Here is a 20945-nt window from a genome sequence, read left to right on the forward strand (position 1 = left end):
TATAATATTAATAAAATATATTATTAAAAAATATTAATAAAAAGATATATATATATATTTGTATAATTTTATTATATATAAATATATATATTTTATATAATAATTTAATTAATTATATAGTAAATATATATATATAATATATAGAAATATATATTTTATATAATAATATATATAATAATATAATTAATAATATAGTAAATATATATTAATTATATTATTATATATATTATTATATATAAATTGTATTATTAAAATTATATTTAAATATATGTATAACAATATTATATATATTTGTTATTGCAACAAATATTTGATATAGTAGGTTATAACAATAAATGGAAAATAATTTATCTATTGAAAAATAATAAACCAAATAATATTATTTTTAACATTAATTAATATTATTATTCGAATAAAAAAAAAAATAATAATTTGTTTTGTCAAAATAAAAGCACAACAAATTATTATATATATATATTTTTTTTTTGAATTAATTGTACTTAATAAATTCAAGTGTGTTCCATATTAGTTATTAATTATTATTTTACATGTAAGATGTTATATTAGTTCGTCCTTTTAATTTTGATCATGGTGTTGAACTAACTTGAAACGTAGACATTAATGTACTATTACTTGCACTTTTGTTAACCCTCGATGTATCGTGTAAAGCTGTTGTTGCATTACTCGACGTACGTCTGTCCTCGAACCCCAATCTTTTTCTCAATGCATAATAAACGCGTTTCTTTAATACAAACAAAACAAATATGGCTAATCCTTGTAAACAATTATACAAGTCGGAAAAATAAAAAAAATCTTCTCGCCATTTCCAATCTCGGGCATATTTGTTCATGAAGTATGAGATTATTTCTAATATCCAGGATATTCCCATTACTATGAACAATTTGATGTTCATCATTAACCTAAAATAACAAATAATATATAAAAATAATACAAGATGATTAATTTTTTTATTAGAATAATAAGATTTGATGATATAATAATAGTAATGTTAATACAGTTTGTAACTTTAATGTAATTAAAATATTCGGTAATTAATATTTAATAAATAATTGCATTGATATTGTGATTATAATATGATAAAAAATTATGTATCAATTATATAACAAATAATATAAAATTATATTCTTTATATAATATAATTTTAATTTTTTTAAATATAATATAATAATAATAATAATAATGATAATATAACATTAAAATATAATATTAAATATAATATAAATATTATTAAATATTATTAATATATTATAATTATTATTAATATATTAATTAATTATTAATTAATATATTATATATAATTATTATTAATATAATATAAAATAATATAATATTAAATATAATAAAATAAATTATATATGATTAATTTTATATATAATTTTCTTTTTATATATTAATAAATAATATTATATAAGTATATAAAAATTATTATCATTTATAAAAGTATTTTAATATTAAATATATGTGGAAGAAAATATTCATTAAATTAAATTATAATTAATGAAATTATATTTCTATTATTATATTTTGAACTATTAAAGTTACTACTAAGCTGTATTTAAAATAAATTAAAACAACTTACCTGATTCGATCAGCTTGGTATCGTTTGTTTCTAACATCAGATGGATCTGCAATGACCCTATCTATTTCAGCTTTAACTTTGTTGCAATTGATAGATGTTACTACGAAAAATAGTATGTTGATGATCAATTGTAGGGTAACTGGTCCAATGAAAAATACAATTTCAGCATAAACATATTTTCCATCTACAATAAATAAATTTTTATGAAAAATATTTCTACAAAGATGCAATAAATTAATCGGATGATTATAAATACAAATAAATGTTAAAAATTAAATATTATTATTATTATTAATATTATATCTTACGATTAAACCAACAGCTTCCTAAACCAATTCCAGGTGTCAAATAATTCGGCAAAATATGAGTATGATCTACGACGATTACTATGACAGTCATCAAACATGCCAAACCCCAGGCATATAAACAATACAATAAAAATCTTTTTCTGTGTCCTCTTCTTCTCGTTGATGTGCTACCACGTGTACCCCTAAAGATAAACAAAGAAACAGCTGATCAGATCATTCAAAATTAGTGAACAGTCTTATGGATGATCAATCAAAATGATGAGTTTCCAACATAATCGTAAAATTGTATTTCAATTCGTATTAGAATAATTCTGTTTCATATTTAAACAGAACACCCGTTATAATTTCATAGACAATTGCATTTTCGTTCGAATTTGTCAATTATGAAACAGCTGATCAGATAAATCAAAATTATTGAACAGTTTTATGGATGATAAATCAAAATGATGAGTTTCCAACATAATCGTAAAATTGTATTTCAATTCGTATTAGAATAATTCTGTTTTATACTTAAACAGAACACCCGTTATAATTTCATAGAAAATTGCATTTTCGTTCGAATTTGTCAATTATGAAACAGCTGATCAAATCAATCAAAATTAGTAAACAGTCTTATGGATGATAAATCAAAATGATGAGTTTCCAACATAATCGTAAAATTGTATTTCAATTCGTAATAGAATAATTCTGTTTCATATTTAAACAGAACACCCGTTATAATTTCATAGACAATTGCATTTTCGTTCGAATTTGTCAATTATGAAACAGCTGATCAAATCAATCAAAATTATTGAACAGTCTTATGGATGATCAATCAAAATGATGAGTTTCCAACATAATCGTAAAATTGTATTTCAATTCGTAATAGAATAATTCTGTTTTATATTTAAACAGAACACCCGTTATAATTTCATCAACAATTGCATTTTCGTTCGAATTTTTCAATTATGAAACAGCTGATCAAATTAATCAAAATTATTGAACAGTCTTATGGATGATAAATCAAAATGATGAGTTTCCAACATAATCGTAAAATTGTATTTCAATTCGTATTAGAATAATTCTGTTTTATATTTAAACAGAACACCCGTTATAATTTCATAGACAATTGCATTTTCGTTCGAATTTGTCAATTATAAAACAGCTGATCAGATCAATCAAAATTAGTGAACAGTTTTATGGATGATAAATCAAAATGATGAGTTTCCAACATAATCGTAAAATTGTATTTCAATTCGTATTAGAATAATTCTGTTTTATACTTAAACAGAACACCCGTTATAATTTCATAGAAAATTGCATTTTCGTTCGAATTTGTCAATTATGAAACAGCTGATCAAATCAATCAAAATTAGTAAACAGTCTTATGGATGATAAATCAAAATGATGAGTTTCCAACATAATCGTAAAATTGTATTTCAATTCGTAATAGAATAATTCTGTTTCATATTTAAACAGAACACCCGTTATAATTTCATAGAAAATTGCATTTTCGTTCGAATTTGTCAATTATGAAACAGCTGATCAGATAAATCAAAATTAGTAAACAGTCTTATGGATGATCAATCAAAATGATGAGTTTCCAACATAATCGTAAAATTGTATTTCAATTCTTATTAGAATAATTCTGTTTTATATTTAAACAGAACACCCGTTATAATTTCATAGACAATTGCATTTTCATTCGAATTTTTCAATTATAAAAATAAATATACAGTGAGTATCAAAAATATTCGTACATTGATCAGTTTGAAATAAAATATTGGTAATTTGTAATTTATCAATTAATTTTGTATAAACAATGAATTTGTATATATTCTTGAAAGTTCTGTACAATTGATAGAATGAAATAAAAAATAATTTTTTTAAATAAATTAAAAAATATATATATATATAAAGATAGATGAAGAAAAAAATTGAATGATCAAATAGTAAAATTAAATGAACCTAATCGAAAATTGGTATGATCCAAATTATACGGTTAACCAAATATATGTTTACGCTTGAAGAAACTTTCTAAATTCTAACGGAGAACTTGCGGTAACAAGTTCAACCAAAAAGCCAAATAATAATTATTCGTATAACTGAAAATTTATTCAAAAGATATTATAACATATTTAATTTCTGATATTATTACAGTATAATAATATTATTGTTGTAATATTCTTTCTAACAATAATTCATTATTTCTAAGAAATAAATCTATATTTGATATTTTTTCTTTTTCTTTTTCTTTTTCTTTTTCTTTTTCTTTTTCTTTTTCTTTTTCTTTTTCTGTTTTTTTTAATTTATTAATTTACTATATTAATTAATTTATTAAATTACTTTAATACTTTAATAAATATGATCAACAAAAAAAAGAAATGTTTTGTGTAAATGGTGATTTTAGGTAAATAAAACAATAAATAAATAAAAAATACAAAAAATATGAGACACGATACAATATATGTTTGTGTATTTATGTGTGTGTGTGTGTGTAAAATAAAATTTTATTAATACAATAATTCCACAAAATTCGAAAAAAAAAATGATTTCCAAAAGATGATTTTAAGCAAATAAAAAAAAAATAAACAAATAAAAATACAATAATATAACACCACGATACAATATGTTAACGTTTGTGTGTATTTATGTGTGCTTCAACAAAAAAACATTTTATTAATACAATAATTCTACAAAATTCGAAGAAATATGATTTCCCCCACGGTGATTTTTTTTTTTTTTTAACAAATGACGATAAATAAAAAATACAAAAATATGAGACACGATATAATATGTTTGTATGTGTGTGCGCCGCGTGTAAAAGAAAATTTATTAATAATTTCACAAAATTCGAAGAAATATGATTTCCCTCACGGTGATTTTTTTTTTTTTTTTTTTTTTAAACAAATGACGATAAATAAAAAATACAAAAATATGAGACACGATATAATATGTTTGTTTGTGTGTGTGTTTGTGTGTGTAAAATAAAATTAAATAATTGCACAAAATTTCATAGAGAACGTTTATAAAACTAACGTATAAAAGATGTTTAAACTTTAAACTTTGAAAATGAAAACGTGGGACGATCGTCAGCTTGGGGATGCTATTTTCTTCTTACATTTACAAATCTTACGACTAGAATAGCCTCTTGAAAACATAAACATTCAACAAGAGTGTGTGTGTGTGTGTGTGTGTGTGTAAGTGTGTGTGAAACGACGAGAGACAACGCACGTCTTCTTCCTCAGTACGTGAGTCTTTTTGATTCGTTCAGAAATTTCCAAGAGTTTCGTTGATAATTTCATCAAAAATCATTTTATTTCGAATATATATTTTATATCTTGTAATTTAGTATTTTTTTTTTTTTTTTTAAGAAATATATAAATACAAAAAAAATAATAATAATTTTTCAATACTAAGATAATTTTAAATAATATTAAATAATCAATTAAGTATAAATAATAATATAATATAAATAGAAAATATTTCATTAAAATTATACTAATCATTGATTCGTGTATAAAACCTCCCCCTTCCCCCTTCCCCCTTCCCCCCTCTACATTGCCCCATAAATACTATAATTTGTTTTTTTTTTTTTAATTTTTATTTTTTTTTTTTTTTTTTGAAAATATTTATAGAATTAAATTCCATCCCCGTTCGTATAATTAATTTCTATATAATATACAAATATTATAATATTTTTTTTAATTGTGTATAACATATTACATATAAATTTGTAAATTTGACAAATAATAGACAAATGAGAGGAGATAAGATAATAAAGGAATATAATGAAAAAGATGAAATTTATGGATAAATTGTTAGAATTATAAGACAATTCATTTATTTAGACATTTACTCTTTTGTAATTGAACTTTCATAATGGATCAGTATAAACGTGGTATGCACGATAATTATGTGTTAATTTCACAAATTTCCATAAACTCGTAGAATAATTTAGTTACGTACTTTAAACGAGACGAATGTGAAGAGAAATAGACAGACAGACAGACAGAGGAGAGAGAGAGAGAGAGAGAGAGAGAGAGAGAGAAAGAGAAAATAATTAATTGAAATCGCTAGAAACTGACCACGTAATTTACCAAATCATAAACGTATTCATATAGTGAAGTAATGTAAAGAATAAATACGGTTTTAACATATATAATATTTCACATTTTTATCATATTTTAATAAATAATAATATTATTATTATTATTAGATATTTTATATTTTATATAAAATTTATATATAAAATATAAATAATTTTATAATATTATTATTATTAAATATATAATATTATGTAATGTATATATATATATATATATATATATATATATTACAAATATCTTTGCTAAAAAAAGTTTTCTAGGTATAGTTCATGTTTTTTTTTTTTTTTTTTTTTTTTTTTTTTCAAAAATAGTATAAACCATAAAGTAGAGAGACTTAAAATGAAATCCAAACATAGTCTAGATAAATGTATGTATAATTATATATACCTATGTAAAATATATATATATATATATATATATATATATATACAGTGGAGGAAACATGTTATCAGAGTCGCGTTCGTTAGCGTAGAAATTAAGGTGAGTCTCGGTGAACATCAGAAAATTAACGCGAATGTTACATTTACTATGTTTCGAGATATCTTTTTATGTTTAAATTATAAAAATACATATATATATTAAATTTATTAAAAATAAAAGAAGAAAAATAAATATATAAAAATATTATATTAAATTAAAATTATTTTAAATAACATTTTCTAAAGAGGCAAAAATAAATAAATGGGTGAAAAAAGAATCAAATCAAATCTAATAAAAGTGAATGTAAGATTTAAGAGAGAAGTAAAATAAAAATAAAATAAAATAGGAAAAGAAAAATATAGTAAAATAAAAAAGAAATATATATATATATATATATATATATATAAAGATTAAATTAATTTTGTAAAAATATTATATGAAAATTATTTGAAATAATTTTTCTAAACTGGCAAAGAAAAATAAATGGGAAGAAAAGTAAAATAAAATTGAAGGAAAAATTTAAGAGAGAGAGAGAGAGAGAGAGAAATACAGGCATCTAATATAATCCTTATCGATTTAAAATATCAGTGAAAAGAATAAGAATAAAAAGAAAAAGAAAAAGGAGAAGAAGAAGAGTGACTTATCGAAAGCAATTTCTTACCCAAAAGTCCACCATATGTCGAAGCACATGACGTTGAGCCAAGAAAAGGCTGAAAGAAAGGAGAATAGCATAGTGTAACCTGTAAAAACCAAAAGTAGAAGGTATTAGTTTGAAAAGGTTATTGAGAAAGAATATAAAGAAAATCTTTCAATTCTATGTTGCACACCCAGCAAAGATAAATAGTCAGCTAGCTTACTTGCTTGCTTGCTTGTTTGCTTGCTTGTTTGTTTGTTGAACAATAACAAACAAAAATCAACATTTAATCTAATAAAAGTAAAAAATAAAATCTTCGTTATTCTACTTTGTTACTTTAGTTTAGTTTAAGAAATATTTGGATCACAAGTCTTTCTTTTTTTTTTTTTCTTTTTGATTCCTTTTTATTATTTTTTCTAAATTTATAAAATAAATAAATCCCTTTCTGTGGACTCAAGATGCAACAACAAAAAAAGAATTAATTCTTTTGATCAAATAAAAATAAAAAATAAAATCTTAGTTATTCTACTTTGTTACTTTAGTTTAATTTAAGAAGTATTTGGATTACAAGTCTTTCTTTTTTTTTTCATTTTGATTCCTTTTTATTATTTTTTCTAAATTTATAAAATAAATAAATTCCTTTCTGTGGACTCAAGATGCAACAAAAAAAAAAAAATTAATATTTGATCAAATAACAAAAATTCATCTTGGTCTCATTCTATTTTCTAACTTTAGTTTGGGAAATATTTTTTCTAAATTTATGAAATAAATTAGATAGAGATTAGATTTTATTTAAAAAAAGTATCTTAGTAATCAAATAATTTAACATGAAAATTAATGAAATAATAGGTCACAATTCTATTGATTTGTTTTTTTTTTATACTATAAAATTTGAAACTGCATTTCTTGCAAGCATTTCTTAATTGAGTTGAGAAATATTTTAACAAACCCTTTATATTACATTTGATTTCTTTTTATTATTTTTTTTTCAAAATTTACAAAATAAATTTATTCCGTTTCTCTACTACAAAACCTTTTTTAAAACTATCTTTATAATCAAATAAATTACCATAAAAATTAATGAAATAACAGGTCACAATTATATTGATTTGTTTTTTGTTTTTTTTTTTATTCTATAAAATCTGAAACTGCATTTCTTGCAAGTATTTCTTAATTGAATTAATCTACTTTTTTTTTCAAAATTTACAAAATAAATTCATTCCATTTCTCTACTACAAAACCTTTTTAAAACTATCTTTATAATCAAATAATTTACCATAAAAATTAATAAAATAACAGGTCACAATTATATTGATTTGTTCTTTTTTTTTTTATTCTATAAAATCTGAAACTGCATTTCTTGCAAGCATTTCTTAATTGAATTAATCTATTTTTTTTTCTAAATTTACAAAATAAATTCATCCCGTTTCTCTACTACAAAACCTTTTTTAAAACTATCTTTATAATCAAATAATTTACCATAAAAATTAATGAAATAACAGGTCACAATTATATTGATTTGTTTTTTGTTTTTTTTTTTTATTCTATAAAATCTGAAACTGCATTTCTTGCAAGTATTTCTTAATTGAATTAATCTACTTTTTTTTTCAAAATTTACAAAATAAATTTATCCCATTTCTCTACTACAAAACCTTTTTAAAAATATTATTATAATCAAATAAATTTGAATTGAATGAAAATAAACAAAATAACACATCATTTTATACAATTGATTATTAATTATATTAATTTGTATTGATTGTATTAATCTATAAAATATTGAACTACACTTTTTGCAAGCAAGTAAGAATAGGGTTGTAAACGTACCTAAAAATTTGCACAATATAGTAGCTGTAGATTTATCAGCGTTCCTTTCGGGTGTTACCAAATTGATAATAGCCAGAGAAAAATAAGCACAAAAGATATGGGCTACATGACACATTAAAGTTTTCCCATGAAGATTTTGAAGGACTGGTAGACAAGCGTAGACTATTAACGTCATAAAAAAAAATCCACAACTGATCAATTGTAATATCGTATAAATGTTGCATCTGAAAATCATCAGAAAAAAACAATCAATTTAACAACAAATGATAGAAGAAAAAGAAAACTTAATCAAATTATCTTATTCAAAAACTTATTCAAATCTTTCTTAAATATATATAAATTACGTGTCACGTTGTTTGTCCGCAATAAACTTCTAAACTACTGAACCAATTTTAATCAAATTTTGCACACTGTGTGCAGTTTTATCCAACTTGAAAGATAGGATAGTTTATAAAGATATATTTTTTTTATTTTAATCCAACTATTATCTATCTATCTATTTCTTTTGTTATTTTTTTTGTTTTTGTTTTTTAATCAAATTATTTTTCTAAACCAGTTTCATTCTCCCTCTGTCTCTTTCTTTATTTTTGGAATTTTTATTTTTGATCATTTTTCAAATCTGTTTTATTTTTTTTTTTATCGTTTAATTCTATGTCCTTTTTTTCTGTCCAGTATATATATATCTTTATCTTTCATCTTTTATCTTTTTGGTCTATCTTTTATTCGTTCCCTTTTTTCTGTCTTTTTCCATTTGTACATTTTTGTTTTTATCTTTATCCGTCATATAGTTTGTTCATGTTTCTCTCTCATATCTGCCATGTATGGGAATCCCATGGTGGTGGATGGAGAGAAAGAAACACTATCGTAGAAAAGAGAATTTTTGTGGAATCTCGATTTGACGATACTACGCACGATCGAATTTCGATTGTCTACGCTGCTGACTCACTTTTCCATCAAGTACCCTTTTTTTTTTAAACCTTTTTCCTTTCCCTTTCCCTTTCCCTTTCCTTTTCCCTTTCCCTTTCCCAACTTCAGACCAACTGTGTTATAGATGCCTGCCTATACAACGTATCTGACTCCTCGTATATCTTCCAAGAGAAGAATAAATAACGATTGACGTATTGCCAAAAAAAAGAACACCTTGTAAGGTTAACCAATGAAAAGAGAAAGAGAAAAGAGAGAGAGAGAGAGAGAAATAAAAAAAAATAAAAAGTAAGAAAAAAATACTATAATATAAATAAATATTTAATTTTATTAATATTCATTATAATTAATATTATTTAATTAATATTAGAAATTGTATTGTGTAATAATATTGTAAATTAATTAAATAACGTAAAGGTAATTTTTAAGTAGACAAAAATAGGTGAATTAAAATAAATAAAAGAAATTTAAAAAAAAAAAAAAGAAAACAAACAAAATAATTAGATAAAAATCAATAAAAGTAATTTTCAAGAGGACAAAAATAATGAAATTAAAATAAATTAAATTAATTTGTAAAAAAAATCCAAAATAATTAAAATAAGAAAGATATAAGTAATGAAAGATAAAAAAAAGATAGTTGAATTAAAATAAATAAAATTAATTTACAAGAGGACAAAAATAATGAAATTAAAATAAATTAAATTAATTAGTAAAAAAAAAAATAATAATTTGAATGAGAAAGAAATAAGTAATGAAAGATAAAAAAAAAGGATATTTGGATTAAAATAAATAAAAGTAATTTTCAAGAATACAAAAATAATTAAATACAAATAAATTAAATTAATTTGTAAAAAAAAAAATAAATAATTAAAATGAGAAAGATATAAGTAATGGAAGAAAAGAAGAAGATATTTGGATTAAAATAAATAAAAGTAATTTTCAAGAAGACAAAGATAATTAAATACAAATAAATTAAATTAATTAGTAAAAAAAAAAAAATAATAATTTGAATGAGAAAGAAATAAGTAATGAAAGATAAAAAAAAAGGATATTTGGATTAAATTAAAGAAAAGTAATTTTCAAGAAGACAAAGATAATTAAATACAAATCAATTAAATTAATTTGTAAAAAAAAAAATAATAATTTGAATAAGAAAGATATAAGTAATGAAAGATAAAAAAAAAGATAGTTGAATTAAAATAAATAATTAATATAATTTACAAGAGGACAAAAATAATTAAATACAAATAAATTAAATTAATTTGTAAAAAAAAAAATAATAATTAGAATGAGAAAGATATAAGTAATGAAAGATAAAAAAAAAGATAGTTGAATTAAAATAAATAAAATTAATTTACAAGAGGACAAAAATAATTAAATACAAATAAATTAAATTAATTTGTAAAAAAATAAATAAATAATTAAAATGAGAAAGAAATAAGTAATGAAAGATAAAAAAAAGGATATTTGGATTAAAATAAATAAAAGTAATTTTAATTTGTAAAAAAAATCCAAAATAATTAAAATAAGAAAGATATAAGTAATGAAAGATAAAAGAAAAAGATAGTTAGATTAAAATAAATAAAAAATTAATTTGTAAAAAGATGAAAATAATTAGAAAAAGAAAAATATCAGTAATGAAAGATAGAGAAAGACAAAGAAAAGTTATTAGAAAGAAAGAAAGAAGGAAAGAAAGAATGAATGAATGAGATAAATATAGAAAGAGAAAAGTAATGAAACATAAAGATAGATAGTAAAAAGATAGTAGAAAGATAGTAATAGGTAATAAGAAAAAGGTAGAGAAAAATAGTAAAATAGAAATAGAGAAGAAACGATTGGAATAAAGTACAAAACGTAGTGAAACGAATACTAGGGAGATATTCTACGATCACCTTTATCTATTTTCTCTTTTATCTTTTCTCTTTCTCTTTCTCTTTCTCTTTCTATCTTTCTATTGGATTTCTCGAAACTAAACTGGCTGCTTTTAGTTGTTTAAACTTCGACAAAGTTAAACAAACCTTTGGAGCAATAAACGACGCCCATCCATTGTCTTCTTGAAACGTACATTCGCACCAAAGGAATAAAGATCAAGAGTAAAAGATATTTAGATAGATAAATAGATAGATAGATAGATAGATAGATAGATAGATGGATAGATAGATTGATAAATAGAATTGCTAAACTGCCAGAAATTATTTGATATATAACTAAAGTTTATAAATTATACATTGAAAAATAATTTCAATTAGGATAATATAATTATTATGGAAAATTCATTCAAATTAGTTTATTTATATTCAAACAAAAGTTTAATTAAATATTTCTTTATCTTTATCGAAATTTAATTAGATTTTCTACTAATACTATAATATATCTTTATAAAAATCCATTGAAATTGTTTTTGGAAAATATGGTTTTTTTTTTTTTAAATAACTATATTAAAATTAATTTATATTATTTATATTATACTTATATTATTTTATTAGTCTATTAATTTATTTATATTATACACTATTATTATTATATTATTTATATTATACTTATAGTATATACTAAATTAATTAAATTATATTTAAAATATATATATATATATTAAAATAATATATTTATATATTTTACTGTGTAATTGGAAAACAGTTATATGTGATATCGGTTTTAGTTTAGAAAGTATATATTATTTATAATATATTGGTACACCCGTCATATTGATTTTATGATTATTATTTTTTGATTACTATATATAAAACTATTAAATCTAACCAAATTCATAATCGATACAGTATCCAAATAATAATAATAATAATAATATAATAATAATAGTTATAGAAACAAATTGAAACTGATAAAGATAAAACTCAAATAAATAAATAAATAAATAAATAAGTAAATAAATAAATAAAAGATAAATTAATTACCGTAATTCGCATTGTTTTTCATTTTCTTCGAAACAAACGAAAGGATAAAAGCCTTCGTCAGGATAATTTCGATACATTTCCATACAATACTCATGGTGATTATAAATCCTCGCTTGAACATGGTCGAGGTATCCTTTAGAAGTAAGGCTATAAGTATCATTCGGGCCTAAGATATATTTTCCTTGTTTTCCACATGGTACCCCAACCAGTATACCATAACCTTTATAATAATACAAAAAAAAAAAAAAGAAGAACAAAAAATAATTATATTAAATGCATGACCATAAAGTAAATTTCAAATTTTTGATCTTTAACAATTTTCCTGTTACAGGAATAAAAATAAATTAAATTTCGTTATTTTCAAATAATCTCAATAATAATAATAATAATAATAATAATAATAATAATAATAATAATAATAATAATAATAATAATAATAATAATAATAATAATAATAATATTTAATTATATATAATATTATTTCAATATTGTATTGTATAATTTTGTAAATATTTAATTTTATTATATATAATATTATTTTACTATTTTATAATTTTATATATATATATATATATATAATATATAATAATATTATTTTAATAATGTATTGTATAATTTTTTAAATATTTAATTTAATTATGCATAAAATATTATTTTATATATATATATATATATATATATATAATTTAATTATATATAATATTATTTTACTATTTTATAATTATATATAATATATAGAATATATAATAATAATATTTTAATATTGTATTGTATAATTTTTTAAATATTTAATTTAATTATGTATAAAATATTATTTTATATATATATATATATATATAATTTAATTATATAAAATATTATTTTTTATATATAATATATAATATATAATAATATTATTTTGATATTATGTAATTTTTTATATACATAATTTAATTATATATACTATTATTTTTTATATTAAAATAATTATATATCTATAAAAATAATAATATAATATATAATTATAATTATAATAAAAACCTTAAATATATATATATATATTATATATTTATTACTATTATTATTATTATTATTATTTTTTATTATTATTATTATTATTATTATTATTATTATTATTATTATTATTATTATTATTATTATTATTATTATTTCATACAGCAATACTTGATAATTAAAAGAAAAAAAAAAAGAAAAAATAAACAAATAAAAAAGAAAATATTTTTAAATATCAGAAATTTGTTAAAACAAACAAGATGTATACTCTATAATATTAATAATAATAATAATAATAATAATAATGATAAAAAGAACAAACCATTTGTAAAACTATTCCTGTGTTTGGACACATTTAATAATGTTTCGTGAAATTTGCCATGTTTAACGTATGTTTCGTTATTCAATTTGTTACAACCGAATTGACCAGCGATAAAAAATTCATCCTCAGGACAACATTTTCTAATGCACAATTTGTCAGAACATATTCGTTCGTTGTAACAAGCGCGTAAAATAAGTTTGCCATTGGAAATCGTTGTTTCTGGTGTTACCTCGTAACACGTATTATTTTTCGTTAATTCGATTTGATCCTTCGTAAATCCATTTTGATTGAGTGACATCGGTTTTACCTGGAAAATAGAAAAAGAAAGAAAAAAACGTAAATATAAAGAAAAAAAAAAAACAAAAAAAAAGAAATAAAAAACGAGAGAGATATATGACATTACCACCGATACATATTAAAAAATTCATTCTCTTCCTGTGTGAAATATGTTTGCCTAGTACAAACGATGAAACATAAACGAAAGATAAAAGCTTAATATAGGGTGTCCTAAAAATCATTTAGTTTATAAATTATTAAATGAAACATTTGTGTATCGACAAGTATGTGAATGAGTATCAGAATATTTGTTTATAGTAATGATTAAAAATTTATATTTTGACCAATGGTAATACTTTATATTTAAAGTATAATATCAAGTGTTAATATATTATATTTAATATTGTTAAATAATATTTAAAAACATAGGTTTTTATAATTAATGTAATATATATTATTAAATATACTTTTATTTATATATATATTATATTTATATTATATTTTTCATATAATATATTATATAAAATATTTTTATATATTTTATATATTACATATTATAATATTATATATAATATATTTATATTATATACCCATGTACTACAGGGCATGCAATAAAAACCTACTACTACTACTACTACTATATTTATATTATATTTATATTATTATAATAATATTAATTTTATTAATATTGTATTAATTTTATTAATATTATATTAATTTTATTAATATAATTATATAATATATTTATATATTTATATTAATTATATATATAATAATATATATTATATTATATAAAATTATATATATATATATGTATATATATAATTTTATATAATATAAATTAAATAAATATAACTTATATATTAAAAAAGAGAAATTATATTAAATACATAATATTATATATAATTTATAAATAAAATAATACATATATATATATAAATTAGAAAAATATAATAATATATAATATATATAATAATATATGTACAATATAAATAATATAAATTAAGCACCCCGTGGGGGTGGCGGGGAAGAATACCCCCCAGTAATCCCTGCTTGTCGTAAAAGGCGACTAAAAGGGAAACCGAGAAAAAATGGAATATAAATTTTGGATGTAATATCACCAATTATAGAACACCCTATACATATATTTCAACATTTTGTTTATAATACTTTTATATACACACATATTCGATAATATAATATAATCTCGTATGAATACTCAATAAAATTTCCTTGAAAATGTATGAATCACTGATTAGAATTATTTGAGGAAGAATAATAATGCAAACAACATGAAGACTTGATATCATAACATTATTATGATTATTTTTTATTTGTATTTTTTTTTTCATCTTCTTCTTCTTCTTCTTCTTCTTCTTCTTTTTATTTTTTTTTATTTTTTTATTTAAAAGAAAAAGAAAAATATAATACAAAGAGGAGTACTGTTTGTAATGTTACAGTAAAATTGACGTCAAACAACGATAAATGAATATAATGAAAAAGTTATGAAAAACCAAAAAAACAAACTTATTGTTAGTTCGATATATTTCTTTTTTTTGTTATTCTTTATTCAACTTCTTCATTTTCTTGTTTTCTTTGTTTTATTTTTATTACAATTAAAAAATAACGATGGGTGTTAGTACTACTACAACCACCTTTCGAATTTTAACTAAATCAATCAATCGTAGTTTTCTTATTTCATTTCTTATTTTATATTTTGTATTATATTCCTATCTTGTGAAAAAAAAATAATTGTTGTTAATAATTATAGAATAGTTAATGCGAGTAAGAAAATTTTAATAAATAAAATGGAAAGAACAAAGAGTAATAAATTACCAAAAAAAAATGTTGTAAAACAATCATTGGCCAATGTTTTATAATAATATGAAATAAAATAAATATTATGTGTATTATAATATATTTAATTGATGAATGTTTAAATAAAAATTAATTGCAAAAACCATATATGTATAAATATTATTTTTTACATAATATATACGTATTATATATATATATATTATATAAATTAATATTATTTATTTATATTTATATATTTATTTTTATTTATATTTATATACATATATATATATATATATATATACATATATATATATATATTATATTATATATTATACTATATATATATATATATATAAATACGTATATATTAATATATAAATATTATATGTTAAAATATTATATATATTATATATGTACTATATATATAAATTTATATATAGATATATAGATATAGATATAGAGATATATATATAAAGTTATATATAGATATATAGATATATAGATATATATCTAAAAATTGAACAATAATTTAGAAAATAATATTAGTTACTTTGATAAACAAAACAAAAAAGGAAAAAATAAATAGAAAAAAAAATAATTCAAAATGTAAAACGTGTTACTAACAGAGAAGTTTTTTTTTTTTCTAATGAATCGAAAATCAATGTTTTTTTTCTTTTTTTACAAATAATATGTAAAAGAAAAAATGAATTGGTTATAGTATGTGTGTGTGTGTGTGTGCGTGTATGAGTGTAAATCACACGTATCAAAGAACAAACAGGTATTCTTTCTTCCGTGAAAACGATTATTCAAGGTGAGTAATAATAATCATCATCATCATCGTCGAGTAGACTAAGTATCGTTATATAATAATAAAGTAAATAAATGCTTTCACTGGCTATAAAATTAATAGCTAATTAACATAGTTACTATAATATATCATTAATAACGACGTATCGTGAATTGGAATCAATTAATCATTCGGTGTCACATTACAAGTAACATTCACACACACACACACACAACACACACATATATATATATAACTACAATATAATAATATACAAATAAATATAATAAATAATAAAAAATATTACATCAATATAATATAGAATAAATAATTATAATAAATTATAATAATAATATATTTTAATATTTTAAAGATTAAATAATGTTATTTAATATTTAAAATAATATTATCATACTATTTAATAATATAGAATAAATAATTATAATAAATTATAATATATTTTAATATATTAAAATTAAATAATGTTATTTAATATTTAAAATAATATTATCATATTATTTAATAATATAGAATAAATAATTATAATAAATTATAATAATAATAATATATTTTAATATTTTAAAATTAAATAATGTTATTTAATATTTAAATTAATATTATCATATTATTTAATAATATAGAATAAATAATTAAAATAAATTATAATATATTTTAATATATTAAAATTAAATAATGTTATTTAATATTTAAAATAATATTATCATATTATTTAATAATAGAGAATAAATAATTATAATAAATTATAATAATAATAATATATTTTAATATTTTAAAATTAAATAATGTTATTTAATATTTAAAATAATATTATCATATTATTTAATAATATTATTATTATAAATATTTAAAATTTTAATATAATAAATTATAAATAAAAAAAAATAATAATAATAATAATAATTAGGTCAAATCTAATGTTCTAAATCAGTAATTTCTTTTCTAAACTAATTTATCGATACCAAATGAAATTCAACAAAATTGTTATGAAAAAAAAACAAAAAACAAAAATTAATATTTCTTAACAATTGTAAGAGAGTAAATCGAACGGAATTAAATCGAAATGAAATAATCGAAATAACTACTAAAAGATCCTAGCAACCCTTCTAAAACTAGGTTGTAGAAGGGGGCTAAGTTTTATCTTTTAAATCTGACGTTATTTAAAGGTACCTTCCGCAATGCGGAGGTCCTTTTATCCTTTTGCAGAATATAAACCGCACCGTTGTTACGGCACTGTTCAAAGTATCCACCACCAACACCCACCACCCATCATCCACTACCACTACCACCACCATCACCATCACCACCACCACCACGCCCTGTAGATTCTCAAACGATGAGTCGGATTTATTTACCGTGAACGTTCGTTTCCGTAGCACCAGCAACAACATTGGACTATCATTCTTTCTTTCTTTCTTTCATTCATTCATTCTTTCTTTCTTTCTCCATTTTTCTCTCTTTTTATTTTTTTTTTTTTTTTTAACTTTTCAATGAACATGAGGAGAAGTTTTCGATGTTTCTCAAAAGCATCGACAAAAGATTCTCGTGAGAAGATGTTGGTGATGGGTAGAGAAGGAAGAAGAAGCACAAACGAAGGTTTCCATTTGATTCTTTACTCCGGATGAGCTACCAAAACCACGTTCGATTAGCTTCGATTCGTAAGAGAAATAGAAAAATAAGAAAAAGGAAAAGATAGATAGATAAATAGATAAATAGATAGATATATGGAATTGATGTGAGAAAATAATCACATTGGAATGTACAAAATATTAAAATTAGAACGTTATAATGTTAAATAGTCTTTACTAAGAATATTATTACCATTACACACTATTATTACTATTATTATTCTTTATAATTAAAATTAATTAATTTTCTAAATAATATTGATCCAACAATTTTAAATATTACTATCAATAAGATACAAAATAAAATAATATAAATAATATTTTGTAATTTAGAAATAACATGTAATTTTGTATTTTGTGTAAGAAGGTATCTCTCTTTAAAAAAAAAAAATAAGTTTTTAAATGTCAAATATGTTTTCTACTTATATTAAATATAGAAAGTTAGTTTCTTCAAAAAAAAAGAATTAATAATTTCTCATTTACGTGAAAGTTCAAGTTATAAATAGATAATCTATCTAATAGATAGATAGATAGATGGTTGGATAGATATACAATTGATGTGAGAAAATAATCACATTGGAATGTAAAAAAATATTAAAACTAAAACATTATAATGTTAAATACTCTTTACTAAGAATATTATTCCCATTACACACTATTATTACTATTATTATTCTTTATAATTAAAATTAATCAATTTTCTAAATAATATTGATCCAACAATTTTAAATATTACTATCAATAAGATACAAAATAAAATTATATAAATAATATTTTGTAATTTATAAATAACATGTTATTTTGTATTTTGTGTAAGAAGGTATCTCTCTTTAAAAAAAAAAAAAATAAGTTTAAATGTCAAATATGTTTTTTACTTATATTAAATATAGAAAGTTAGTTTCTTCAAAAAAAAAGAATTAATAATTTCTCATTTACGTGAAAGTTCAAGTTATAAATAGATAATCTATCTAATAGATGGATAGATAGATGGTGGGATAGATATACAATTGATGTGAGAAAATAATCACATTGGTATGTAAAAAATATTAAAATTAGAACGTTATAATGTTAAATAGTCTTTACTAAGAATATTATTACCATTACACACTATTATTACTATTATTATTCTTTATAATTGAAATTAATTAATTTCCTAAATAATATTGATCCAACAATTTTAAATATTACTATCAATAAGATACAAAATAAAATAATATAAATAATATTTTGTAATTTATAAATAACATGTTATTTTGTATTTTGTGTAAGAAGGTATCTCTCTTTAAAAAAAAAAAAAATAAGTTTAAATGTCAAATATGTTTTTTACTTATATTAAATATAGAAAGTTAGTTTCTTCAAAAAAAAAGAATTAATAATTTCTCATTTACGTGAAAGTTCAAGTTATAAATAGATAATCTATCTAATAGATGGATAGATAGATGGTGGGATAGATATACAATTGATGTGAGAAAATAATCACATTGGAATGTACAAAATATTAAAATTAAAACATTATAATGTTAAATAGTCTTTACTAAGAATATTATTACCATTACACACTATTATTACTATTATTATTCTTTATAATTGAAATTAATTAATTTCCTAAATAATATTGATCCAACAATTTTAAATATTACTATCAATAAGATACAAAATAAAATTATATAAATAATATTTTGTAATTTAATATTTTGTGTAAGAAGGTATCTCTCTTTAAAAAAAAAAAATAAGTTTAAATGTCAAATATGTTTTCTACTCATATTAAATATAGAAAGTTAGTTTTCTTTTTTTTATTAGTATTATATAAAAAAAAATAGGAAAGAAAAAGATTAATAATTTCTCTTTTACGTGAAAGTTCAAGTTATAAATAGATAAATAGATAAATAGATAGATATATAGAATTGATGTGAGAAAATAATCACATTGGAATGTACAAAAATATTAAAATTAAAACATTATAATGTTAAATAGTCCTTACTAAGAATATTATTACCATTACACACTATTATTACTATTATTATTCTTTATAATTAAAATTAATCAATTTTCTAAATAATATTGATCCAACAATTTTAAATATTACTATCAATAAGATACAAAATAAAATTATATAAATAATATTTTGTAATTTAGTATTTTGTGTAAGAAGGTATCTCTCTTTAAAAAAAAAATAAGTTTAAATGTCAAATATGTTTTCTACTTATATTAAATATAGAAAGTTAGTTTTTTTTTTTTTATTAGTATTATATAAAAAAAATAGGAAATAAAAAACAATTAATAATTTCTCTTTCACGTGAAAGTTCAAGTTAGGTTTATTACCTAAGAAATTGACAAGAGAAATCATTTTCTTCATCATTCTAAAAAAAAAAAAAAAACTTAGAAAACAAATATAAACGACACTG

General features: G+C 19.7%; 1 protein-coding gene across 1 annotated transcript in view; it reads right to left on the minus strand.

The window, feature by feature from the left end:
- Window positions 1–336: 336 nt before the first annotated feature.
- The window catches only part of LOC107073385 (G protein-coupled receptor Mth2), a 32577-nt gene continuing 11968 nt past the window's right edge, over window positions 337–20945 (minus strand). The window contains exons 2-8 of the mRNA XM_089178497.1: window positions 14032–14338; window positions 12717–12936; window positions 8878–9101; window positions 7078–7156; window positions 1909–2090; window positions 1601–1784; window positions 337–920 (exon numbers count right to left, since the gene is read on the minus strand). Coding sequence (XP_089034623.1) covers window positions 587–920; window positions 1601–1784; window positions 1909–2090; window positions 7078–7156; window positions 8878–9101; window positions 12717–12936; window positions 14032–14338 — 1530 coding nt within the window. The 3' untranslated portion in view covers window positions 337–586. The remainder of the gene's footprint in view (window positions 921–1600; window positions 1785–1908; window positions 2091–7077; window positions 7157–8877; window positions 9102–12716; window positions 12937–14031; window positions 14339–20945) is intronic.

Source organism: Polistes dominula, unplaced genomic scaffold (genome assembly GCF_049000335.1).
Source record: "Polistes dominula isolate Pdom_NZ unplaced genomic scaffold, Pdom_raw_medaka contig_11, whole genome shotgun sequence".
Lineage (NCBI taxonomy): Eukaryota > Metazoa > Arthropoda > Insecta > Hymenoptera > Vespidae > Polistes > Polistes dominula.